Source organism: Plasmodium brasilianum, chromosome 12, assembly GCF_023973825.1.
Source record: "Plasmodium brasilianum strain Bolivian I chromosome 12, whole genome shotgun sequence".
Taxonomy (NCBI): domain Eukaryota; phylum Apicomplexa; class Aconoidasida; order Haemosporida; family Plasmodiidae; genus Plasmodium; species Plasmodium brasilianum.
In genome coordinates, this window is record NC_090125.1 from 2724671 (window position 1) to 2742378 (window position 17708).

Below are 17708 nucleotides of genomic sequence, written 5' to 3' on the forward strand. Positions count from 1 at the left end.
TTTGAAAGGAAGGCACACATATGCGTACAGAAAAATGCACATGATTCTTTGTATGTATGTATGTATGTATATATGTATGTATGCACATGTTCATATGTGAGGGTATATATCGAACTTCTTTAAACTCATTTTTTATAATATAATATTTTCCGCTAGTGAAATTTTCACAAAAGGAATAAATCATTTATGTGCTAGAACATACTGTGGTGTATTAATATGTCCAAAAATTGTATAAGATTTCTTTCTATGTTTTCAAGGAAGTTACGTGTAAATCTATATATATATTACTTACATGTGTGTATATATCTAGGGGCATTTACACGCTTGGATTAAGTTGCTGCAGAAGGATAAAAATCGTCGCGTAGTTTCTTCTGATTTGTACATATAGTATTAATTTTTTCATCAATTTCCTTTTTGTTTAGTTCTTTTTCGTATTTTATATCTTTTATTTGATTTTCTATGTATTCCTTAAAGTGATAAGCATGTTCTTTGACTTCCGTTATGTGGGTACTTAACTTGAAATAGGAACGAAAATAGATATACGCTAATATGTAACTATGAATGTATGTAAGTATGGATAAATACATATATAAATATATGCATGTATGTATATATGTATGTGAGCATATATATGCATGAGGGTTGAGTAAAAGATAGAGGACTAAACAACAAAAAGAGCATTACATAATTTAAGGATTCCTCCATTTTTTTGTTTAATGTTTCATTTTCATCATTTATTAGTTGTAGAATTTCAATATTCTTTTTTTTATTTTCAATTTGATTATTTTCTTTATAATTTGTAAGTTCCTCTCTTATGTTTTCAATGTTTGTGTTCATTACATTTAGCATCTATAATGCAGTAAACACGAAAAAAAATTTTAAATAAGAAAATTATAGCATATCCTAAAATTTTAAATGTTTTAAGTTCTACGTAATTCATACGTGCGTGCATGCGTACCCAGACATACGAGAATATTCGCTTACATACATACACACATATACATGTACACTACATTTATGTGCCCACATATACATTCATACGTACACACTTTTATTATGCACTTGTACGCTTTTTATTTTATCGAAGTATGTCCTCGTGCTTGATTTGATAAGATTTATATTTTCTTCTTGTTGCTTTTTTAATTTCAGTACGTCATTCTTTACTAGATCAAAATCGTTCTTGAAAGTGTTACTCTCTGTTGTACTATTTTCGCTGCTTTTATTTAAGTGGTCTAAGTAATATTTTAATTCCTCAAAATTTTCGTGCGTATTATCCTTAAGAGAGTTAATTTTTTCATCAAAATATGTCTTCATTTTGTCTATATGCTCAGATAAATCTTCATATTTTCTGTTGTTATTCTCCTTTTCTTCCAAAAAAAGATTTTGCAGTGTCTCAAAAACATTCTTACCTATGTTCTTACATGATAAAATGGTGGTGTTATATAAATATAGCTTGATTTGTATGTATATGCGTGAAAAAAAATCGCCAAAAAAAAAAAAAATATGAACTATTCATATTCAAAGAAATTAAAGAAAGACAAAAAAAGATGTATAATAATTACTTTGTTTTTTAAGGTTTCAAGGACTTCTTCATTTTTTTCATAAGATAAGTTTTTTTTATTGCAGTCTCCCTTTTCCTTCATTGTTTATATTTATTTGTTTTTACTTAATTATTCATACATATACGTACATAACTATATTTTTAACCTTTTGGACACTCTCAAGAGTATTTAAAATAAAATTTTTCATATGAACTTTTGTGTACGCGACATTATAGTCATAAAATTAAAAAGCAAAGGAAGAAAAGTTTTCTTAATTATTTCTCTATTATAAGACAAGAAATTGGGGGAAAAAAATTTTGTTTATGTTTTTTTGTTAATACAAATAAAAAAATAATAATTATGCACATGTATATAATATTTAACACATACATATATATATATATACTGATTCATAAGAAAAAGAAGAGGCACTAAATGTGCACTATGGGATATATATACATATAATTATGCATAATTAAATTTCGAAATGAACAATAAAAATAGGTAAGATTTACACATCAACTGTAGAAATAAATTTATACGTAACAGAAAAGAAAAGGATTACATATGGGTAATAATAAAAGTAATATTATTAATATTCCTCAAAACAATAATATAAAGATAGATATACAATGGCAACTAACATGTACACAGTAAGTGCGTATGATCTTTTTTTAATTTTATCCTATAGCATGTTATGTTCATAAAAAGAGATATGGTTAATGCATTTTGCAAATGAACTTTTGCGTGTGTACATTTAAATAAATCGCGTCTTATAATATATATATGTAAATATATGTACACATATGTATGTTTACTTTTTTGTTTATATATTCATTTACTATCTACTTAAAGAGCAAACGAAATCGATATTTTATTTGCGTCTTTTCAATTGTATCTATTAGAACGCTCTTTATGTCTATCGGATGAATGACTAGTGCTATTTGATTTACTTCTGTGGGTTGACGAATGTTTTCTGGAGCGTTTGCTCCTAATAGAGTGGTGTGTCCTACTACTTTTATCATGCGATCTATGACGTTTTGAGCTTTTTCTATGATTGCTAGATCTTCTTTTATGTTCATGTTCTCTATAACTCTTCTCACGTTTTGAGTGATTATTTTCATTAGAATGTTTCGTTTTTCGATGTTCTTCAATAATTTTTTCTCTCTCTTTTAATTCATTTTTTAATTTACTCAATGTGTTTCTTATTTTTTCAAAACCTAAATGCTGTTTCCCATTGACATGATTTTCAAATCGTTGAATGAGGTCACCTATTGACTTCATTGCACCGCATACTTCGCATACCTATGGAAAATATTGGAACAAACCGATATGTACACACATATATATGTATATAAATATGTGTACAAATATACATAGGTAGCTAATATATATATGTGTAAATAACTGTGTATACGTATTATTAACGAATCTTTTCCTAATTAATACAATACCTTCAAGTTAGTTTCACTTGTCTGATCAGGTTCTTCATTCAATCTTTTAATTTCCGCTTGTAACGTAGTAATTTGGTTGTTAAAACTAGTACCCTTTACTAAATCTCCCTTAAAGAATAATAATACATAGAATTCGTTTTTAATATAAATAATAAACACACTAAAATATACAATATACCTGCTAAAATGATGACAAAAATACTTATTAGTAAAATTCAAAAAATTTACCTTTTCTCCTGCTTCTTCAGCCTGCTTCAGTAGGTCGCATATGTGGCTGTTAATACTTTCTATTCTATAAATAATTTAAAACAAAAAAAAAAAAGAAAAAAAAAAAGACTCTCGTAAATAATGCAAACAAAATAACATTCACATATTTGCACATATATATATGTATATATGCCTGTACAAACGCATAAATTTTTTCGCCATCCGTCTTTCGCTTTTATTTGTTACTTTTCCTTTTTATCAAGGGGATTTTTGGAATTTTCTGACAACTGCTTTAATTTTTCTCTGCTTCTTTGTATTTTTATATCAGCCATTTCAACGATTTTTTCTAATGTTTCTAAAAAAAAAAAAATGGTATTGTTATCCTTCTTATACATTAGATAACATACAATAAAAAAAATGTGAAAAAGTTAATTACTCATAAATTTTTGTTGATATTTGGCTAAATAATATTTATAATTTTCATCATTTTCAAGTTGCTCTTTTAGCACTTCTGAATGTATGTTTTTGCATCTGCAAACAAAAAATAAAATGCACAATATTGTGAATTAAATAAAGTATGGAATATAAGTATTCCTTTATAGGAATCTTTTAAGGAATTACGCATTTTTTCTACTTTTAAGAAAACATAATTTTTTTTTCTTTATGCCAGTGCTTGCTTGCTCTATTCAGTAGACTTTTTCTACACATGCCCAGATATTTTTAGAACATATATGTAGGTATGTACGTATGTAGGTATGTATGTATATATGCATGTACATGTACCCTGACATATTTGCACCAATAATGTATTTTGAAAACGTACCTCCCTATATCACTTTTTGTATTTGGAAAAAGATCATGAGGACAAAAATCAATTAAATAATATTTGCATACCTTCAAAAAATTCAATTAAACGTTTATTATATTTACATTTGATTATTTTCATATCATATTAGCTATATATATGAAGTATGTTCAACACAATATATTTTTTTATTTTTATTTCATACATACATTTTCATCTTTAAAAGTGTGTTTTTTTTTTGAATCCGTTTCGTTTCTGTCCTTTCCCATTAGGGAATCTAACAATGCTAGGGAGTGTAACAAAAAAAGAAAATAAAAATAAAAAACATAATAATACATAAATATAAAAATATACACATACGCATATACACACGTATACTCAAGTATATATACACACATTTAGTTATATTTACATATTTATGTACTTAAAATTACAAAAGTGATAACTACACAATTTGAACAGTTGTTCAAACATGGATCGCACTCATATCTACATAAAGTCGAAAATATGTATAATAATATATTAAAATGACATATGACATGACCATATATTTAATTAATAAATTTTGAATAGTATATAGTGAATACGTTTGTCAACTGATTCATTAGGCAGAAATGCCTTATTAAATTCGTTATATAAAGTATGTACATGTACATATATATGTATATCTATCTATATGGATATATTCATATATGTATATGTCATATATGGTTTGAATCTTTTAAATATAATTTATTATTTTATTTTTTTATTATAACATCTCATTTCTTCCATAATTGGTAATGCATTTATATTATGAAATGTCCATTGCAAAGAAGGGGAGATGAGAACTTTTTCCTTTTATGACTTGTATATATAAAAATATCCTTTATATATATTTTTTTTAAACTTGGTCAATTATTTGCTTAACTTTTTAATGATAAAATTATTCATAATGATCCTTCAAATTTTGTTAACATTTAATTGTTTAAAACGAAAAAAAATATAAAATACAAAATTGTAAGAAAATACATATATATAATATATATTTATATAATATTTGAAGGATATAAGTTTATTATTGCTTAATCTATTATTAATGAAAAAATAAAAAAAACAAACAAAAACAAGAAATTAAATTAACACAAAAAATATATTATATACTATTATAATTTGCGTAAGAACATCACCCAAAATTCTTAAAAATTTTATAAATTGAGATGTGCATATTTGACTTTAATAGATACATGTATATAATATATATATATGTATATATATGGAGCAAAATAAAGACTAAAAACCCTAATTTACATTTTTTCTTGTTTGTGCTTTTTTACAAATGAAAGTTCAAGTGGAAAAAAAAAAAAAAAATTATAATAAATTCTAAAAGCAATAATCTCGTTTTATCGAACTAAGTTTTCATTTTCGAGCGTAGATGAAATATATCTATGCAAAAATCTTCTTTTAACAATTATTGTGATAGCACAATGGGTAAGATATAAGTTTTAGCAATTCCTTAACTGTCGTAAAAATTTTCCTGTATAAGTTAACGAAATGGAGAAAAAAACAAAATTGTAAATGCAAAAAAGGAAATGTGAAAATGGGAAATAAGAAAAAATTGAAAAATTCAATATATATGTTTTATTTAGATGAATGAGATTGAACAAGTTAAACCAGAAAAAATTATTATAAATTGTAAAAATAAAAATGTATGATACGTATATATATAAATATATTATATATATACACCTATTGTTAATTTTTCTATTATTCAGCTTGGAAATTTTTTCTTTTTCTTTTTTTTTTTCGTGTTTACGAATTTTTTGTGTTTAAGCAGTCTAAAAGGTACGGGTAACAAATGAACATGTGTGCTTTATCTTCTGCATAATGTTGAAAACGAAATTATGAAAATTATGAAATTTGTAAAAATTGCAAAAACTGTGAAAATAAGGAATATAAGGAAAATAAAAAAACATAATATACATATTGGGGGAAAAAAAAAGGTATACCCATATGTATTATAATTTTCTCGCATTTTATACATATGTTTTTATGTGCCTTTTATCCTATTTTCATTACCTGTGAATTTTAATATAGAACTGCTTTTTTTTATGTCGATGTAGGAATAATAGCATTTTAATTTTTTCATTTCATATAAAATAAATAAAACTTCGTCAGCATTATTCTTGAAAAGAAAAAAAGGAAAAATAAATATTCACCCTATTTAATTATATATTTTGATTTATATTTAAGTTCTAAATATAAATCATTACGTTGTATATATTTTGGATATACTAAATGGTAAGAGTGTAAGCAGATATGTATGTACATAAAAAATACATAACTTTAATAAAATGGCTAAATATATAAATGATTACTTCATCGATTCCACTTGAAAAATTCTTTAATGTTAACACGCATTTTTTTAGCATGACTAATGTAATAAAAATAGTATAATAATGATCGTTGTAATTTTCCTTAGTCATCTTTTCGTATTCCTCAAATAATCTACAGAAAAAAATTGTAATATATTTAAAAGGGAAAAATGGACTACAAGATTTGTAAAACGAACGTATATTAGCAAAAAAAAAAAAAAAAAAAAAAGGAATGAGAAGCGAAAAGAAAATGAAAAAAAAAAAGCAAAAGAAAAAATGTCATAATAACAAAAATTTTGGTAATAACAATAATTAATATGTACTCACATTTGTAATGTCCAGCTTGAAAAGGCTCTTCTTTTTTTGTCATTCAGTTCACTTATAATTTTTGTCTGACGAAAGGAGAATTATAATGGAATGTTAAAAGGAGGCATATTAATAGGCATTTTACATAATTCAATTTTGTACATTTTAATGTTCCTCTTTTAATCTTTATTTATTGCACATATAATATATTAGTTCTTGAGATTTTTATTTCATTTGGTTTTATTTGGCTTTTTTCTTTGCAAGTATTACCAAGTAGATTTTTATAAATAGCGGAACCAGGGATTTTTCGATTAAATAATTATTCCTTATGAATTTTATGAGCATAATGTCTAACATATCAATTTTATCATTGCTACCTAGAATGGGGAGAGGGGGAAATTAAGTAAAATCAGAAATAAAAATAAGGTCACATGAAGGTAAAAATTATACATTATTTGTGTAAATACATAAATACATATATATATACATATATGTACATATATGTACATATTGTTTGTCACAGCGATTTCATTTAGACCCATTCAGCTTACAATTAACACAAAGTATTTTCTCGATTGAAAAAATGACAGAATACCAGTACTTCAGTTGACTATCTTTAGGAATAATCGTACACTTTTGAAGTACACTATATGTAATTTTCAACAATATGATTATGCTCTCGTAATATACAAAGCAAGAATTATTATTTAAATTATAAAGAAAACATTTCACATGCGTTGCTATAATATAGGGGAACATATTTATAAAAGAAACGAAATAGTCTTTTTCCTTCTGATAATATAAACTACAATATTCCTGTCTAACGAAATTACAAAGCATTATTGAAAATATTAAATTCATGTTATAATTTGGATATAAATTAAATTTATTATGAATATAATAAATATAACATGGACTAAAATAATTGAACAACCCAATTGAAAACAGTTGAAAACTTTCTACATAATTATTTAAAGGGTAAAGTTTTTTATAATTTAAGGTAAATAATCTATTACATTCTTTATTTTCTACACTTCTTTCATTCTTGTTCATATCCATTTCAAGTTTATTATATGTATCATTTAATTCTATTTTATCAATTATTTCATCCAAATTTTCATTAAATAATGCCTTGTCATTAAATAAGAAATTTACTAATTTGGTACAGATCTCTCTTTTCTGTTCATTGTCTGAAAGGGTATGTAATAAAAGTTTCACTGAATTTCGAAGCTCATAATTTATCAAAAGGTTAATATGATCATATTCCAACGTTAGAAATATATACATAATAATTGTAAAAATATCACTATTTATTATATTGCTATTTAAGTAATCTTTGTATATATCTTTCTTTTTCATATATTGATACGTCATACTTTCTTTTATATCATATATTTCTTTATTGTTTTCTAATATATTGTAAATATTTAATGGATCAATGATAGAATTATCTGTTTTGTATTCATATGAAAAATGACTATTTGCAAAAGATAGTTTTTCCCCGGAATTTGAAGTTTGACTTTTTTCTGCTTCTAATTTGAGTACATTATCCATTATATTACCACTATCTTCTTTTTTGTCATAGGGTTCTTCATAATTACATTTTTTATCCTTGTTTCCCCCCGATTCATTGTCAATGAAATAATCAAAATATAGCTTATTTAATAAGGAATCATAATTTAAAAAGGAAAAATTTTTTTTTTTTTTTATTTCATCTTCATTCACGGAAACCTCTAAATTGGAGGCAAATAACAAATGAAACAAATGCAAATACATCAAAGAATTCACGTATATACATTTGTCAGAATGTATATTCTTTAAATTTTCTGTAATGAGCTTAATTAAAAAGTCTTTAATCTTTTGATCATTGATAGAATAAGCATAATTATATATATAAAAAAAACATTTATCAAAAATGTTTAAATAATCTGTGTATGTTTTTTTAGTTGTTATGGAATTTTTCATTGTAAAGTAAGATACACCAAAATAGGTAAATTTGGACATAAAAATATTATTAAGTATTTGCAATATAGATATATGTAATTCAAACATGTTCTTACTATAATAATCAGTAAACAATATGGTCTTTAATATACATACAAATGTGTCATAAAAAAAATAAAATTTCTTATAATTCTTTTGCTCAAGTAATATCCTGTTAGATCCTTCTATAATTAAAATAAAACTTTCGATCCATTGCTTTAGTATACTGTCCCTAGAATGATGAATAATAATTTTACTAAAATTTGCATTAACGTAATCATATAAATCATAACTTTTATCTACTTCCAAAAATTTGCTAGCATTGATAATGGGTAACATCATAATATTCTCTACTTCATCCAATAAATCCGATCTCTTCTTTTTCTTTTTCTTCTCTTTCTTCTTATCTTTCTTCTTTTTTTTTTTTCCTGTTAAATAACCTTCTTGTTCTTCTATTAAGTTTTTGAAACTGTTTGTAAATGCTTCTCTCAACATATTACTAGCCGATTCAGGATTATCAAACAACGAAAATTTTTCAGTGGCATCCACTAAATCGTTAAACCCATTCACAGAGCATGAGTTTATTCTCGTTGCTTTCAAAACGTCCTCATTATGCGTTACTGTGTTTTCACTTGATGTGTTCCTATATGACTCAGTTCCATCCATAATGAACCCATTCGCGCTTTCATTATTTTCGCATTTTCTGCTACTACAGTTGTTACGGACATTGTTATTATAACTGTTGTGTTCATTACAGTCATAGTTATAATTAATGCGATTGTTGCTATTCTGATTTGACATGTCCAACGTAGGTATTTCATTGCGCAGTTTATCTCTCAGTTCAATTGCGTCAGTATGCTCCTTATTTTCTTTTTCTAATTTAAAATAATCCTGTATCTTGTAATAATATTTTATACTAAGTCTTTTCAATAACAGACATATGGATGTCTTATAAAAAAAGAAATCGAATTTATATATATGGGCCGACAGAATGCTCATAATTGTTTTAATACTACAATTTCTAACTTCTATTCTTTCATCAAAACAAAGTTTCGTTAAATGATTTAAAATAAAAATAAAAAAGCTTTTCATTTTTATATTCTTCATTTTAATTTCGTCTTGAAATATATACATTTTTTTATTTTCCATAAAGCATATATGCAATAATTTATTTTCCTTTCTGCTTCCATTTTCTGTATCTTTTTTTTTTACTTCCTTGATATTCTTATTTATATTATGTTTCAATAAATCAAAACAATTTATAATGTAGTCCACAAAGGACCAAGAAAAATTAATAGCTCTAAATGATGTATTATTACTCAAAACGTTTAAGGATGCAAATAATATAAGCATATGTATTATCACTTCCATAATTTTGCATACTGGTATTTCTTCAATATAGTCTACAATTATAATTTCTAAAATATTAAAAATGTTGTTAATATTTGATATATTTTCCTCAAGAATATCTTGATTTTCTCCTTCATTCAAACTTTTTAGACTTTTTTTTTTTAATTCTTTTTTGATAGACACATATAAGAGGAAAATAATAAATAGCCACATACCCTTGTTAAAAAATGAAGCATTTTTTCTAATAAAGTTCAAAAACGAGCTAATAAAATAAGAACGATAGCATACATATGGATTTATTATAAAGAAAAAAAATGGTTTAAATAAAAGAAGCTGAATTTTGAAATTATATTTATAATGTACTATAGATTTTTTTATTATATTAAATAGCGTATCAATACTCTTTTTTTGAATATCACTATTTTTGCATAAGGATAATAATAAAATACTCATACAACAATTGTTATAAATATGTGTTATTTTGTTCATATTAATTACACACAACATTTCTATCATATATAATGGGTAAAAGTCTTCAAAGATATAGCACTTTTCTAACCGCTTTAGAACAATATAAATACGTTCCTTCGTAGCTTCACCACTATCACTATTACTATCACTATTACCATTACTATTACTCTTACTATTAATGTTACTACTACTACTACTACTATTACTACTCCTATTACGGTTACTGTTAATTCTGCTACCATTTGAGTTGTTTTCAAACTCGGTTTTACTATTTGATAATCCACTGTGTTTCTGAATGTTTGTACAATCATATTGATTTATATCCCTGTCCTTATTTTTCTGCTTTGCATTCTTCTTTAGAAAAAACATTTCACTGTAATATGTGAAATACGAGGCGTACATAGGGTCAAAATGAGATAAATAATAATAAAATATTTCAAATATATCATCATTCTTATAAACAAAGTCCATATATTTTTCAGTTATGTTTTTCTTTCTATTTGATTTATTAAAATTATTTTTTCTTAAATCTATGAGATGTACATTTTCTCTATTTCTATCTGCATGTTCCGTTTCTTTTTTCCTTTTCTTGATGAAGCATAAATTGTTGAGTGAGTTTTGTCCACCACAGTACTTATTCGCATCAGCTGCAGCATTGTCGGCTATGAGATTATTATAACTTCTCATATCGTTGACATCCTTGTCATTACTGCTATCGTCATTACTAGGCTTCAACATATCATTGTTACTACCTGCACTTCTATCTTTACAATCTATATCACTTAGGTAATTATTATATGCAGCATTATTATTTTGTGTTAAGGCCTTATCCGCGTTATATGAAGAAGAGTTTTCGTTATCACTTTTCGTAGCACTGTTTTTATAATTTGAGCTATTAGACTGTTTATGAACAAATTTCTTCTGCTTAAAAAATTGATTAAATATCATGAAGTGAATGGAATTTAATATGTTCATCAGCGTGGATATGCTATAAAAAATTGTATTTTTAAAAAAATAAGAAAAGGAAGAAAATATTACAGTAATTTCTGCGCATAATACAGGATTTTTCTGTATAAATCTTAATATAAAATAACAGAATTCTATGCTCTTTGAATTTATATTTTGTATATAGGTTTTTTTATCTGAGTCAATCAGACGTTTACGTAATGAAAATACAAAATCTTCTTCATTCTTATTCATAAGATAAAGAAAATTTAAAAATTCGATGGTTTTATTTTCTATAGCAGATATATATTTATATATATAATTAATTTCGACAAATAAATTTATTAGTTTTAACCAATTATCAAAATCTAAATTATCACCATATACATAGAATATACTAATTACAGCTTTTATTGATAAAATATATTTTACATTATTTAAGTCATTATTCATATAATATGACTCTTTCAAAATCACACCGATAATTTCGTCAAAATATTTTAACAAGTCTTCATTTAATGTTGATTTGTAAGAAACAAAATTTGACTCAACAGTTTCTATGCTCACTTTTTTGGAAATAGGTTCCCTACCAAGTAAATTGTTTTCACCTGTAAAACTACTACCTTTGTACATTTCTTTGTTTTCATCACTACGGATATTATTATGTGCATTATTATAAGCTATGTTAAGGGAGTCTTTAGATGTGCCACTCTTTCTCTTATGAAATTCGACATAGTTATCAGTTTTATTCACGTTATACACACTGTTAGAATTATTAGTACCATTCACATCACACATTTTTCTATTTTCCAAATTTCGATCATTCCCTGTGTCATGTATACCATTTTGGGCCACTTCCCCATCTTTTCCTTTTTCTGTTGCATTTTTCAAGTTAACATTTGTTTCACTTTTATCTCTTGCATGCACATTTTTCTGTTCATTATACATATCAACCATTTTAACAGAATCCTTGATGTCTTCTTTAAAAATAGAACATTCTATATTATCATCACAGTTACTTATAGAATAATTAACAATGTTAACTTCTCCACTAGTACGCATATCTTTTTCCTTAGTATTTAATTTGTAAACATTTTTATTATTGTTTCTTTTAACTGATTTATGCTTAATATTATGTGTCGTGGAAATATCACCTTGAGTTTTATATGAATTCACGGTATTCTTATCACTAGAATTTGGTTTATTACTTTTAAAAAAGGGATTTTTATTCTCGTTAGAAGGGCTTGAGCTAGTTCCTTTGTAATTAGTTCTGTTACCTATTTTATTTTTCTTTGCTCTGACATTATTATCTTGTTTTTCAAAATTTCGAAGAATTTTCAAAAAAAAAGGAGAATTTTCTAATGTAAATATACTACTACATTTGGTCAACGTTTGCAGACATGCTCTTGTACAAATATTTATTTTTAAATGAGTACTGATAAAAATTAATTTCTGAAATCCACTAAAAAAACAAGGATCCAACGTGTTTGTATATGAAAAAATTAAGCACAATGAAGATATAAAATATCTACACGTAGAATTAAATACATAACAAAATAACGATATGTGCTCGTCGTATGAATTATTTTTCTTCCCATAAAGATTACTATCTTTTTCAATTTTGTCCGTATTATGAGCATTATCTGCACAATTATAATACTTTTGTTCACCACTAAAATAGTAATCATTACTTCTATTACTACTGCAGTAATTATTTGCTTTATCATTTGTGTTGTTATTAATATACGTCATTCCGCTATAATAACTGCTATTAATATCTCCTTTTGTGTCTTCATTCACCTGTACAATCGAGCTGTTATTATAATGCTCTATTCTTCGCTCTACTTCATAATAAAAATTTAAGTTCTCCACATTATTCACACCGGATCGCAAAAATGTATTACCAGATTTGTGTCTATTATCACCTACATTGTTGTATTTCTCCGTTTGTATTTTTTTTCCTGTCCACATTTCTTCATTAAACATCGTACTACGATCTGTTGACAAATTTGTTTTTTGTAAATTTTTTTCATCGTTTAAATCTATTGTTGCAAAGCAATATTGATTAAAAGATTTTTTTAGTATATTTAAAAAAATTACATAAAAAGAATTTATTATGGATAAAATGCTATCTACGGATGATGCAAGTAAGAGAATTTCATCGGCATCTTTGTAACACAAATCATCAAATAATATTTTACTTACTTTTTTTTCTGTAGAAAATTTAAATAAATAAAAATTCTCTCTTGGGTTTATATAATTGTTTGGCAATATTAAAGGGTAGCTCAAAAAATTACAAAATGATATTTCATTTAGTTCTGTTTTTCGTTTTCCTTTTGTTATTATTTTTTCTTCATTATGTCTTCTTCCATTTTCCTTTTTTTCTTTCTCCTTTTCTTTTCCTGCTTTACATTGATTCTTGTCCTTCATCTCTATCTCTTCCTCTATATCACAGTTCTCGTCCTTTGTGAAATTATTATTCGACTTACTTCTAACCTTATCAATAATATGATCTATATTCTTTTCGGTCGTATATATTCTATCATATTTAAATATTTTTAAATGAATATACATTTTAGTTACATCTATTGAATGTAAAAATAATAATTCATGTATAATTTTGCTAATGTATTCAACAATCTTTATAAAAACGAAATCGTCCTTATCAGTATAATTATCCTCCTGATCACTTAGTCTTTTCATAGTTCTATTATTATTCTCATAATCTGCATTTAGTTCAGATTTCATTTGTTCCTCGTTATATACTTTCACATCGGTATTCAATGAGTTTTTTGATTGCTTAATATAACTCTTCATATTTGTTTTATTTCCATCGTCATTCATCCTCCTGACCTCATTCATTTTATCGAGATTGCATTTCATGTCCTGTGATATTTCATGTTTATATTCATGCTTTTCTTCTTTAACACTGTTATGCTTTACTGTGGAATAAGCTTGTTCTAAATTATTTCGTCCTTTCTTTTTCTTCTGCTTTTTCCCCTTTGCCACCCTGCTATCATTCGCCATTTCTTTATCATTCGCCATTTCGTTATCATTAGCCATTTCGTTATCATTAGCCATTTCCTTATCGTCCACCATTTCCTTATCATTCACCGCTTCGTTATGGTTTTCCCCTTCATAGTCCACCTGAGTATCAGTTCTCAAGAGAATGCCCTTTTTATGTCTACTTTCATAATAAAAATATTTATATAAATGAAAAAGTGTCAAGGTATTATCAAACAGATAGAAAAAAAAATTTAAAACAATAAATAATTTTGAACATGATTCATTCAAACATAAATAATGAATTAATATATGTAATAAGTATTTAATTTCGCCTAAAAAATATTGGAAATATTGGTGACAAATGATTTTAAAAATTTTTAAACATCTATAAAAAACATCCATGTGTAAATTATATTTTAATGATATTAATACTATATAAATAATTTCAAATTTTAATAATTTGAAAAATTCAAAATTCTGTAAAAAGTATTCAAAATTATTTAAAAAAACATACAATAAATCCAAGCAAAAATTAAATGGCAAAATTAAATTATTTTTATTATAACTCGATAGTATGTCTGTTCTCTTCTCACGGAAATTCACGCATTTATTTTCATTAAATTCTATGTTATTAAAATCATCATCCTCATGCTTTGAGTTTGAACTTTTCAAAATTTTCAACAATTTTCTAATATTTGAATTTTTTGCGCCACATTTGTTATAACTATTACTGTTTCTGTTGTTGTTGCTGCTTCTACTACTGATGCTATTTTCTTTTTCATCATTTTTAAAGCTTCCCGTTTTGCAAACTTCTTCCTTAAATATATTCTCCTTCTCCGCCAAGGTACAAACATTGCTACTGTTGTTTACAGTTGTTACATTATTTAAACCATTTTTTTTTTTGCTACTTAATGAATTTTGACTATAATTGCAAAAAGCAGAAGGATTTCTGTTTGTGCAATCATCTACAGAATTATGATCTTTTTCTTTCTTTTTTTTTTCACTATTTTGAATTGATAATTGCTCATTATTTAAATAATTTTTTCCCAATTTATTAGAATCACACCTTTGTTTAAAGTTCAAATGAATGGTTTTATAATCATCTTTGTATTTTTCTTCTCTAATACTGAATTCGAAATTATCGTTATAAGTGTTATTTTTAATATGACTTTCCAAATGTTCACAATTATTACTTGGATCTTTTTTTTTATTTCTATATTCTTTTTCGTCACTTGCAATACCATATTCGCTTGAATGGGTTATATAATCTGAGTTGTATTTTGTTCGAATATTTACGAAACAACAATAGCACAAGTAATGAATTAATGATATTAGCTTATATTTATTTTTCCTATTACTCCTATTATTTAGATCATTTATGTATATTAAATCTACAGGACTGTTTGTATTATACTGTAAATCAAAATTTTCAAAATAAAAGTTTACACAACTTGAATGATCTTCATCCTTGTCGCTATCACTATCACTGTCATGATAATCATTATTATTTATTATTTTTCTTTTCTTCTTTTTGTCTAAATTCGTCTTCCCTTTTTTTTTATAATCATTACATGCATTATAATAAACTAGATTTTCTTTGTTACATACATCAATCAACGAATTTAGCAACTGCTCATACGCAGCACAACATGTCTGATATAAAACATGATTATTATCATATAAGGACGTATAATAAATAGCATACAAAATCTTGAGCAGTGTATTAATATTATCTTTATTATAGAATTCAATATATTTTGGTGAAAATGCTGCTAAAATGATCTGTAATATTTTAATCAGAATTTTCTTATCTTCAATAAAAGTCAGGTCAAACAATTTATTTGTGATTTTTTCTATTTGTTTTTCTATATTAATTTCTTTAAAACTTTTTATCATATCTCTATTATCTATTATGTATAATATGTAAAACACAACACGTTGAACTATTAATAAACAAATACAAATAATTTTATGGCTATTAATATTAACGCCTATATTCACAATTTCAATTATTTCATCTATGGGGAATTCAAAACTATTTAATAAATGATTTTTATTACATTTTATTATACTATTGTAATTTTTTATTTTTATAATAAATATTTCAGTTTTCTCTTTTATACATATTTTTTTTTTTTTTGTTTCAATAATTAATAATTTTAAATCATTTTCTAATTCTTCTAACACCGGTAGTGGATCCATGCTTGGAAATTTTTTTTGCACATGCTTATTTGGAAGGTATGTTCTATTTCTCTTTTATTACCCTATTTTGTATATTTATTTGATTCTTCCTCTATGATGTTTTATAACTCTCTCGCTGCGGTTATTTATGTGCCTCTCTCGCTACGTTTATATACCTGCTTTTTTCACAATACCTCCCCCTTCTGTTCTTACTGCTATTCCACTTTTTATTGAACTACCTTTCTTTGTTTCTCTGGTTAATATCAATATGTTCTTCAGTTATTTAACGTTTTATTTCATCATAATTATGTCGTTTTAATTATATATATTTTATGTTATACTTCATTCTGACTTTTTACTCCATTCGGGAAGCAAAAATGAGTAATATTCTTCATAAGAAAAATAAACAAACATTTAAAATATATATTTTTTACAAATTAATAGGTACAAAAATGACAAATAAAGAAAAAAGAAAAAAATATAGCAAAAACAGATATGGATAAATTGAAAAATATTGAAAAATCAAAAAACAGTATATAGTACAAAATGGGAGATTAATAAAAGTGAAGAAATGTAAATACATATATATGTACAGTACATATAAATTCGTACGAACACAAATGTTTTTTATTGCAAAAGACTAAAAAAAGAATATCATAAAATATAATATATATGTGCTAAAGGCGAAAATTCAAACAAGGAATGTAAATTATTTGAGGGGGAGGGGAACCTATATGTCTGTATTTTCTTATGAATTACTTTTTATTCATGTAGGTAATATAAAATATATATATGAAACAAATAACAACATAACATGAAAATATATAATAGATTGAATTTAAAAAAAAAAACAGATAAGTAGCAAAAGATTTCTTAATTATGCGCTAATATATTTATTTAAATTTGTTACAGAAGATAAAAAACATATTGAAGAAAAAAAAAAAAAAAAAAATCAGAATTGGAAAATATTAATGTCATTTAAAAATTCTCAGTTTAAAGTTAGAACGTTTTAAATTATTAAGAACAATAAGAGGAGTAAAATTAATTTTTTTAAAACACACTTATTATTATATCCCTTTCTATTTTTTTTTTTTTTAACGATATT

At 24.9% G+C, this 17708-nt stretch overlaps 2 protein-coding genes across 2 annotated transcripts; both read right to left on the reverse strand.

The window, feature by feature from the left end:
* Positions 1–329: 329 nt before the first annotated feature.
* Positions 330–1643, reverse strand: MKS88_004559 (uncharacterized protein; the record flags this gene model as incomplete). Its single annotated transcript, XM_067217744.1, has 4 exons — positions 330–515; positions 685–849; positions 1042–1452; positions 1563–1643. The coding sequence occupies 4 exons, from the start codon at positions 1641–1643 to the stop codon at positions 330–332; spliced, it is 843 nt and encodes a 280-aa protein (XP_067072142.1).
* A 786-nt stretch (positions 1644–2429) lies between these two features.
* MKS88_004560 (uncharacterized protein) lies at positions 2430–16624 on the reverse strand (the record flags this gene model as incomplete). The annotated part of the gene is made up of 14 exons (XM_067217745.1): positions 2430–2846; positions 2996–3103; positions 3224–3287; positions 3449–3557; positions 3639–3733; positions 4026–4096; positions 4217–4284; positions 4432–4496; positions 5803–5866; positions 6066–6171; positions 6365–6494; positions 6689–6753; positions 6938–7044; positions 7219–16624. 14 exons carry the CDS (start codon positions 16622–16624, stop codon positions 2430–2432), a joined length of 10875 nt encoding a protein of 3624 aa, XP_067072143.1.
* Between the last annotated feature and the right edge of the window lie 1084 nt (positions 16625–17708).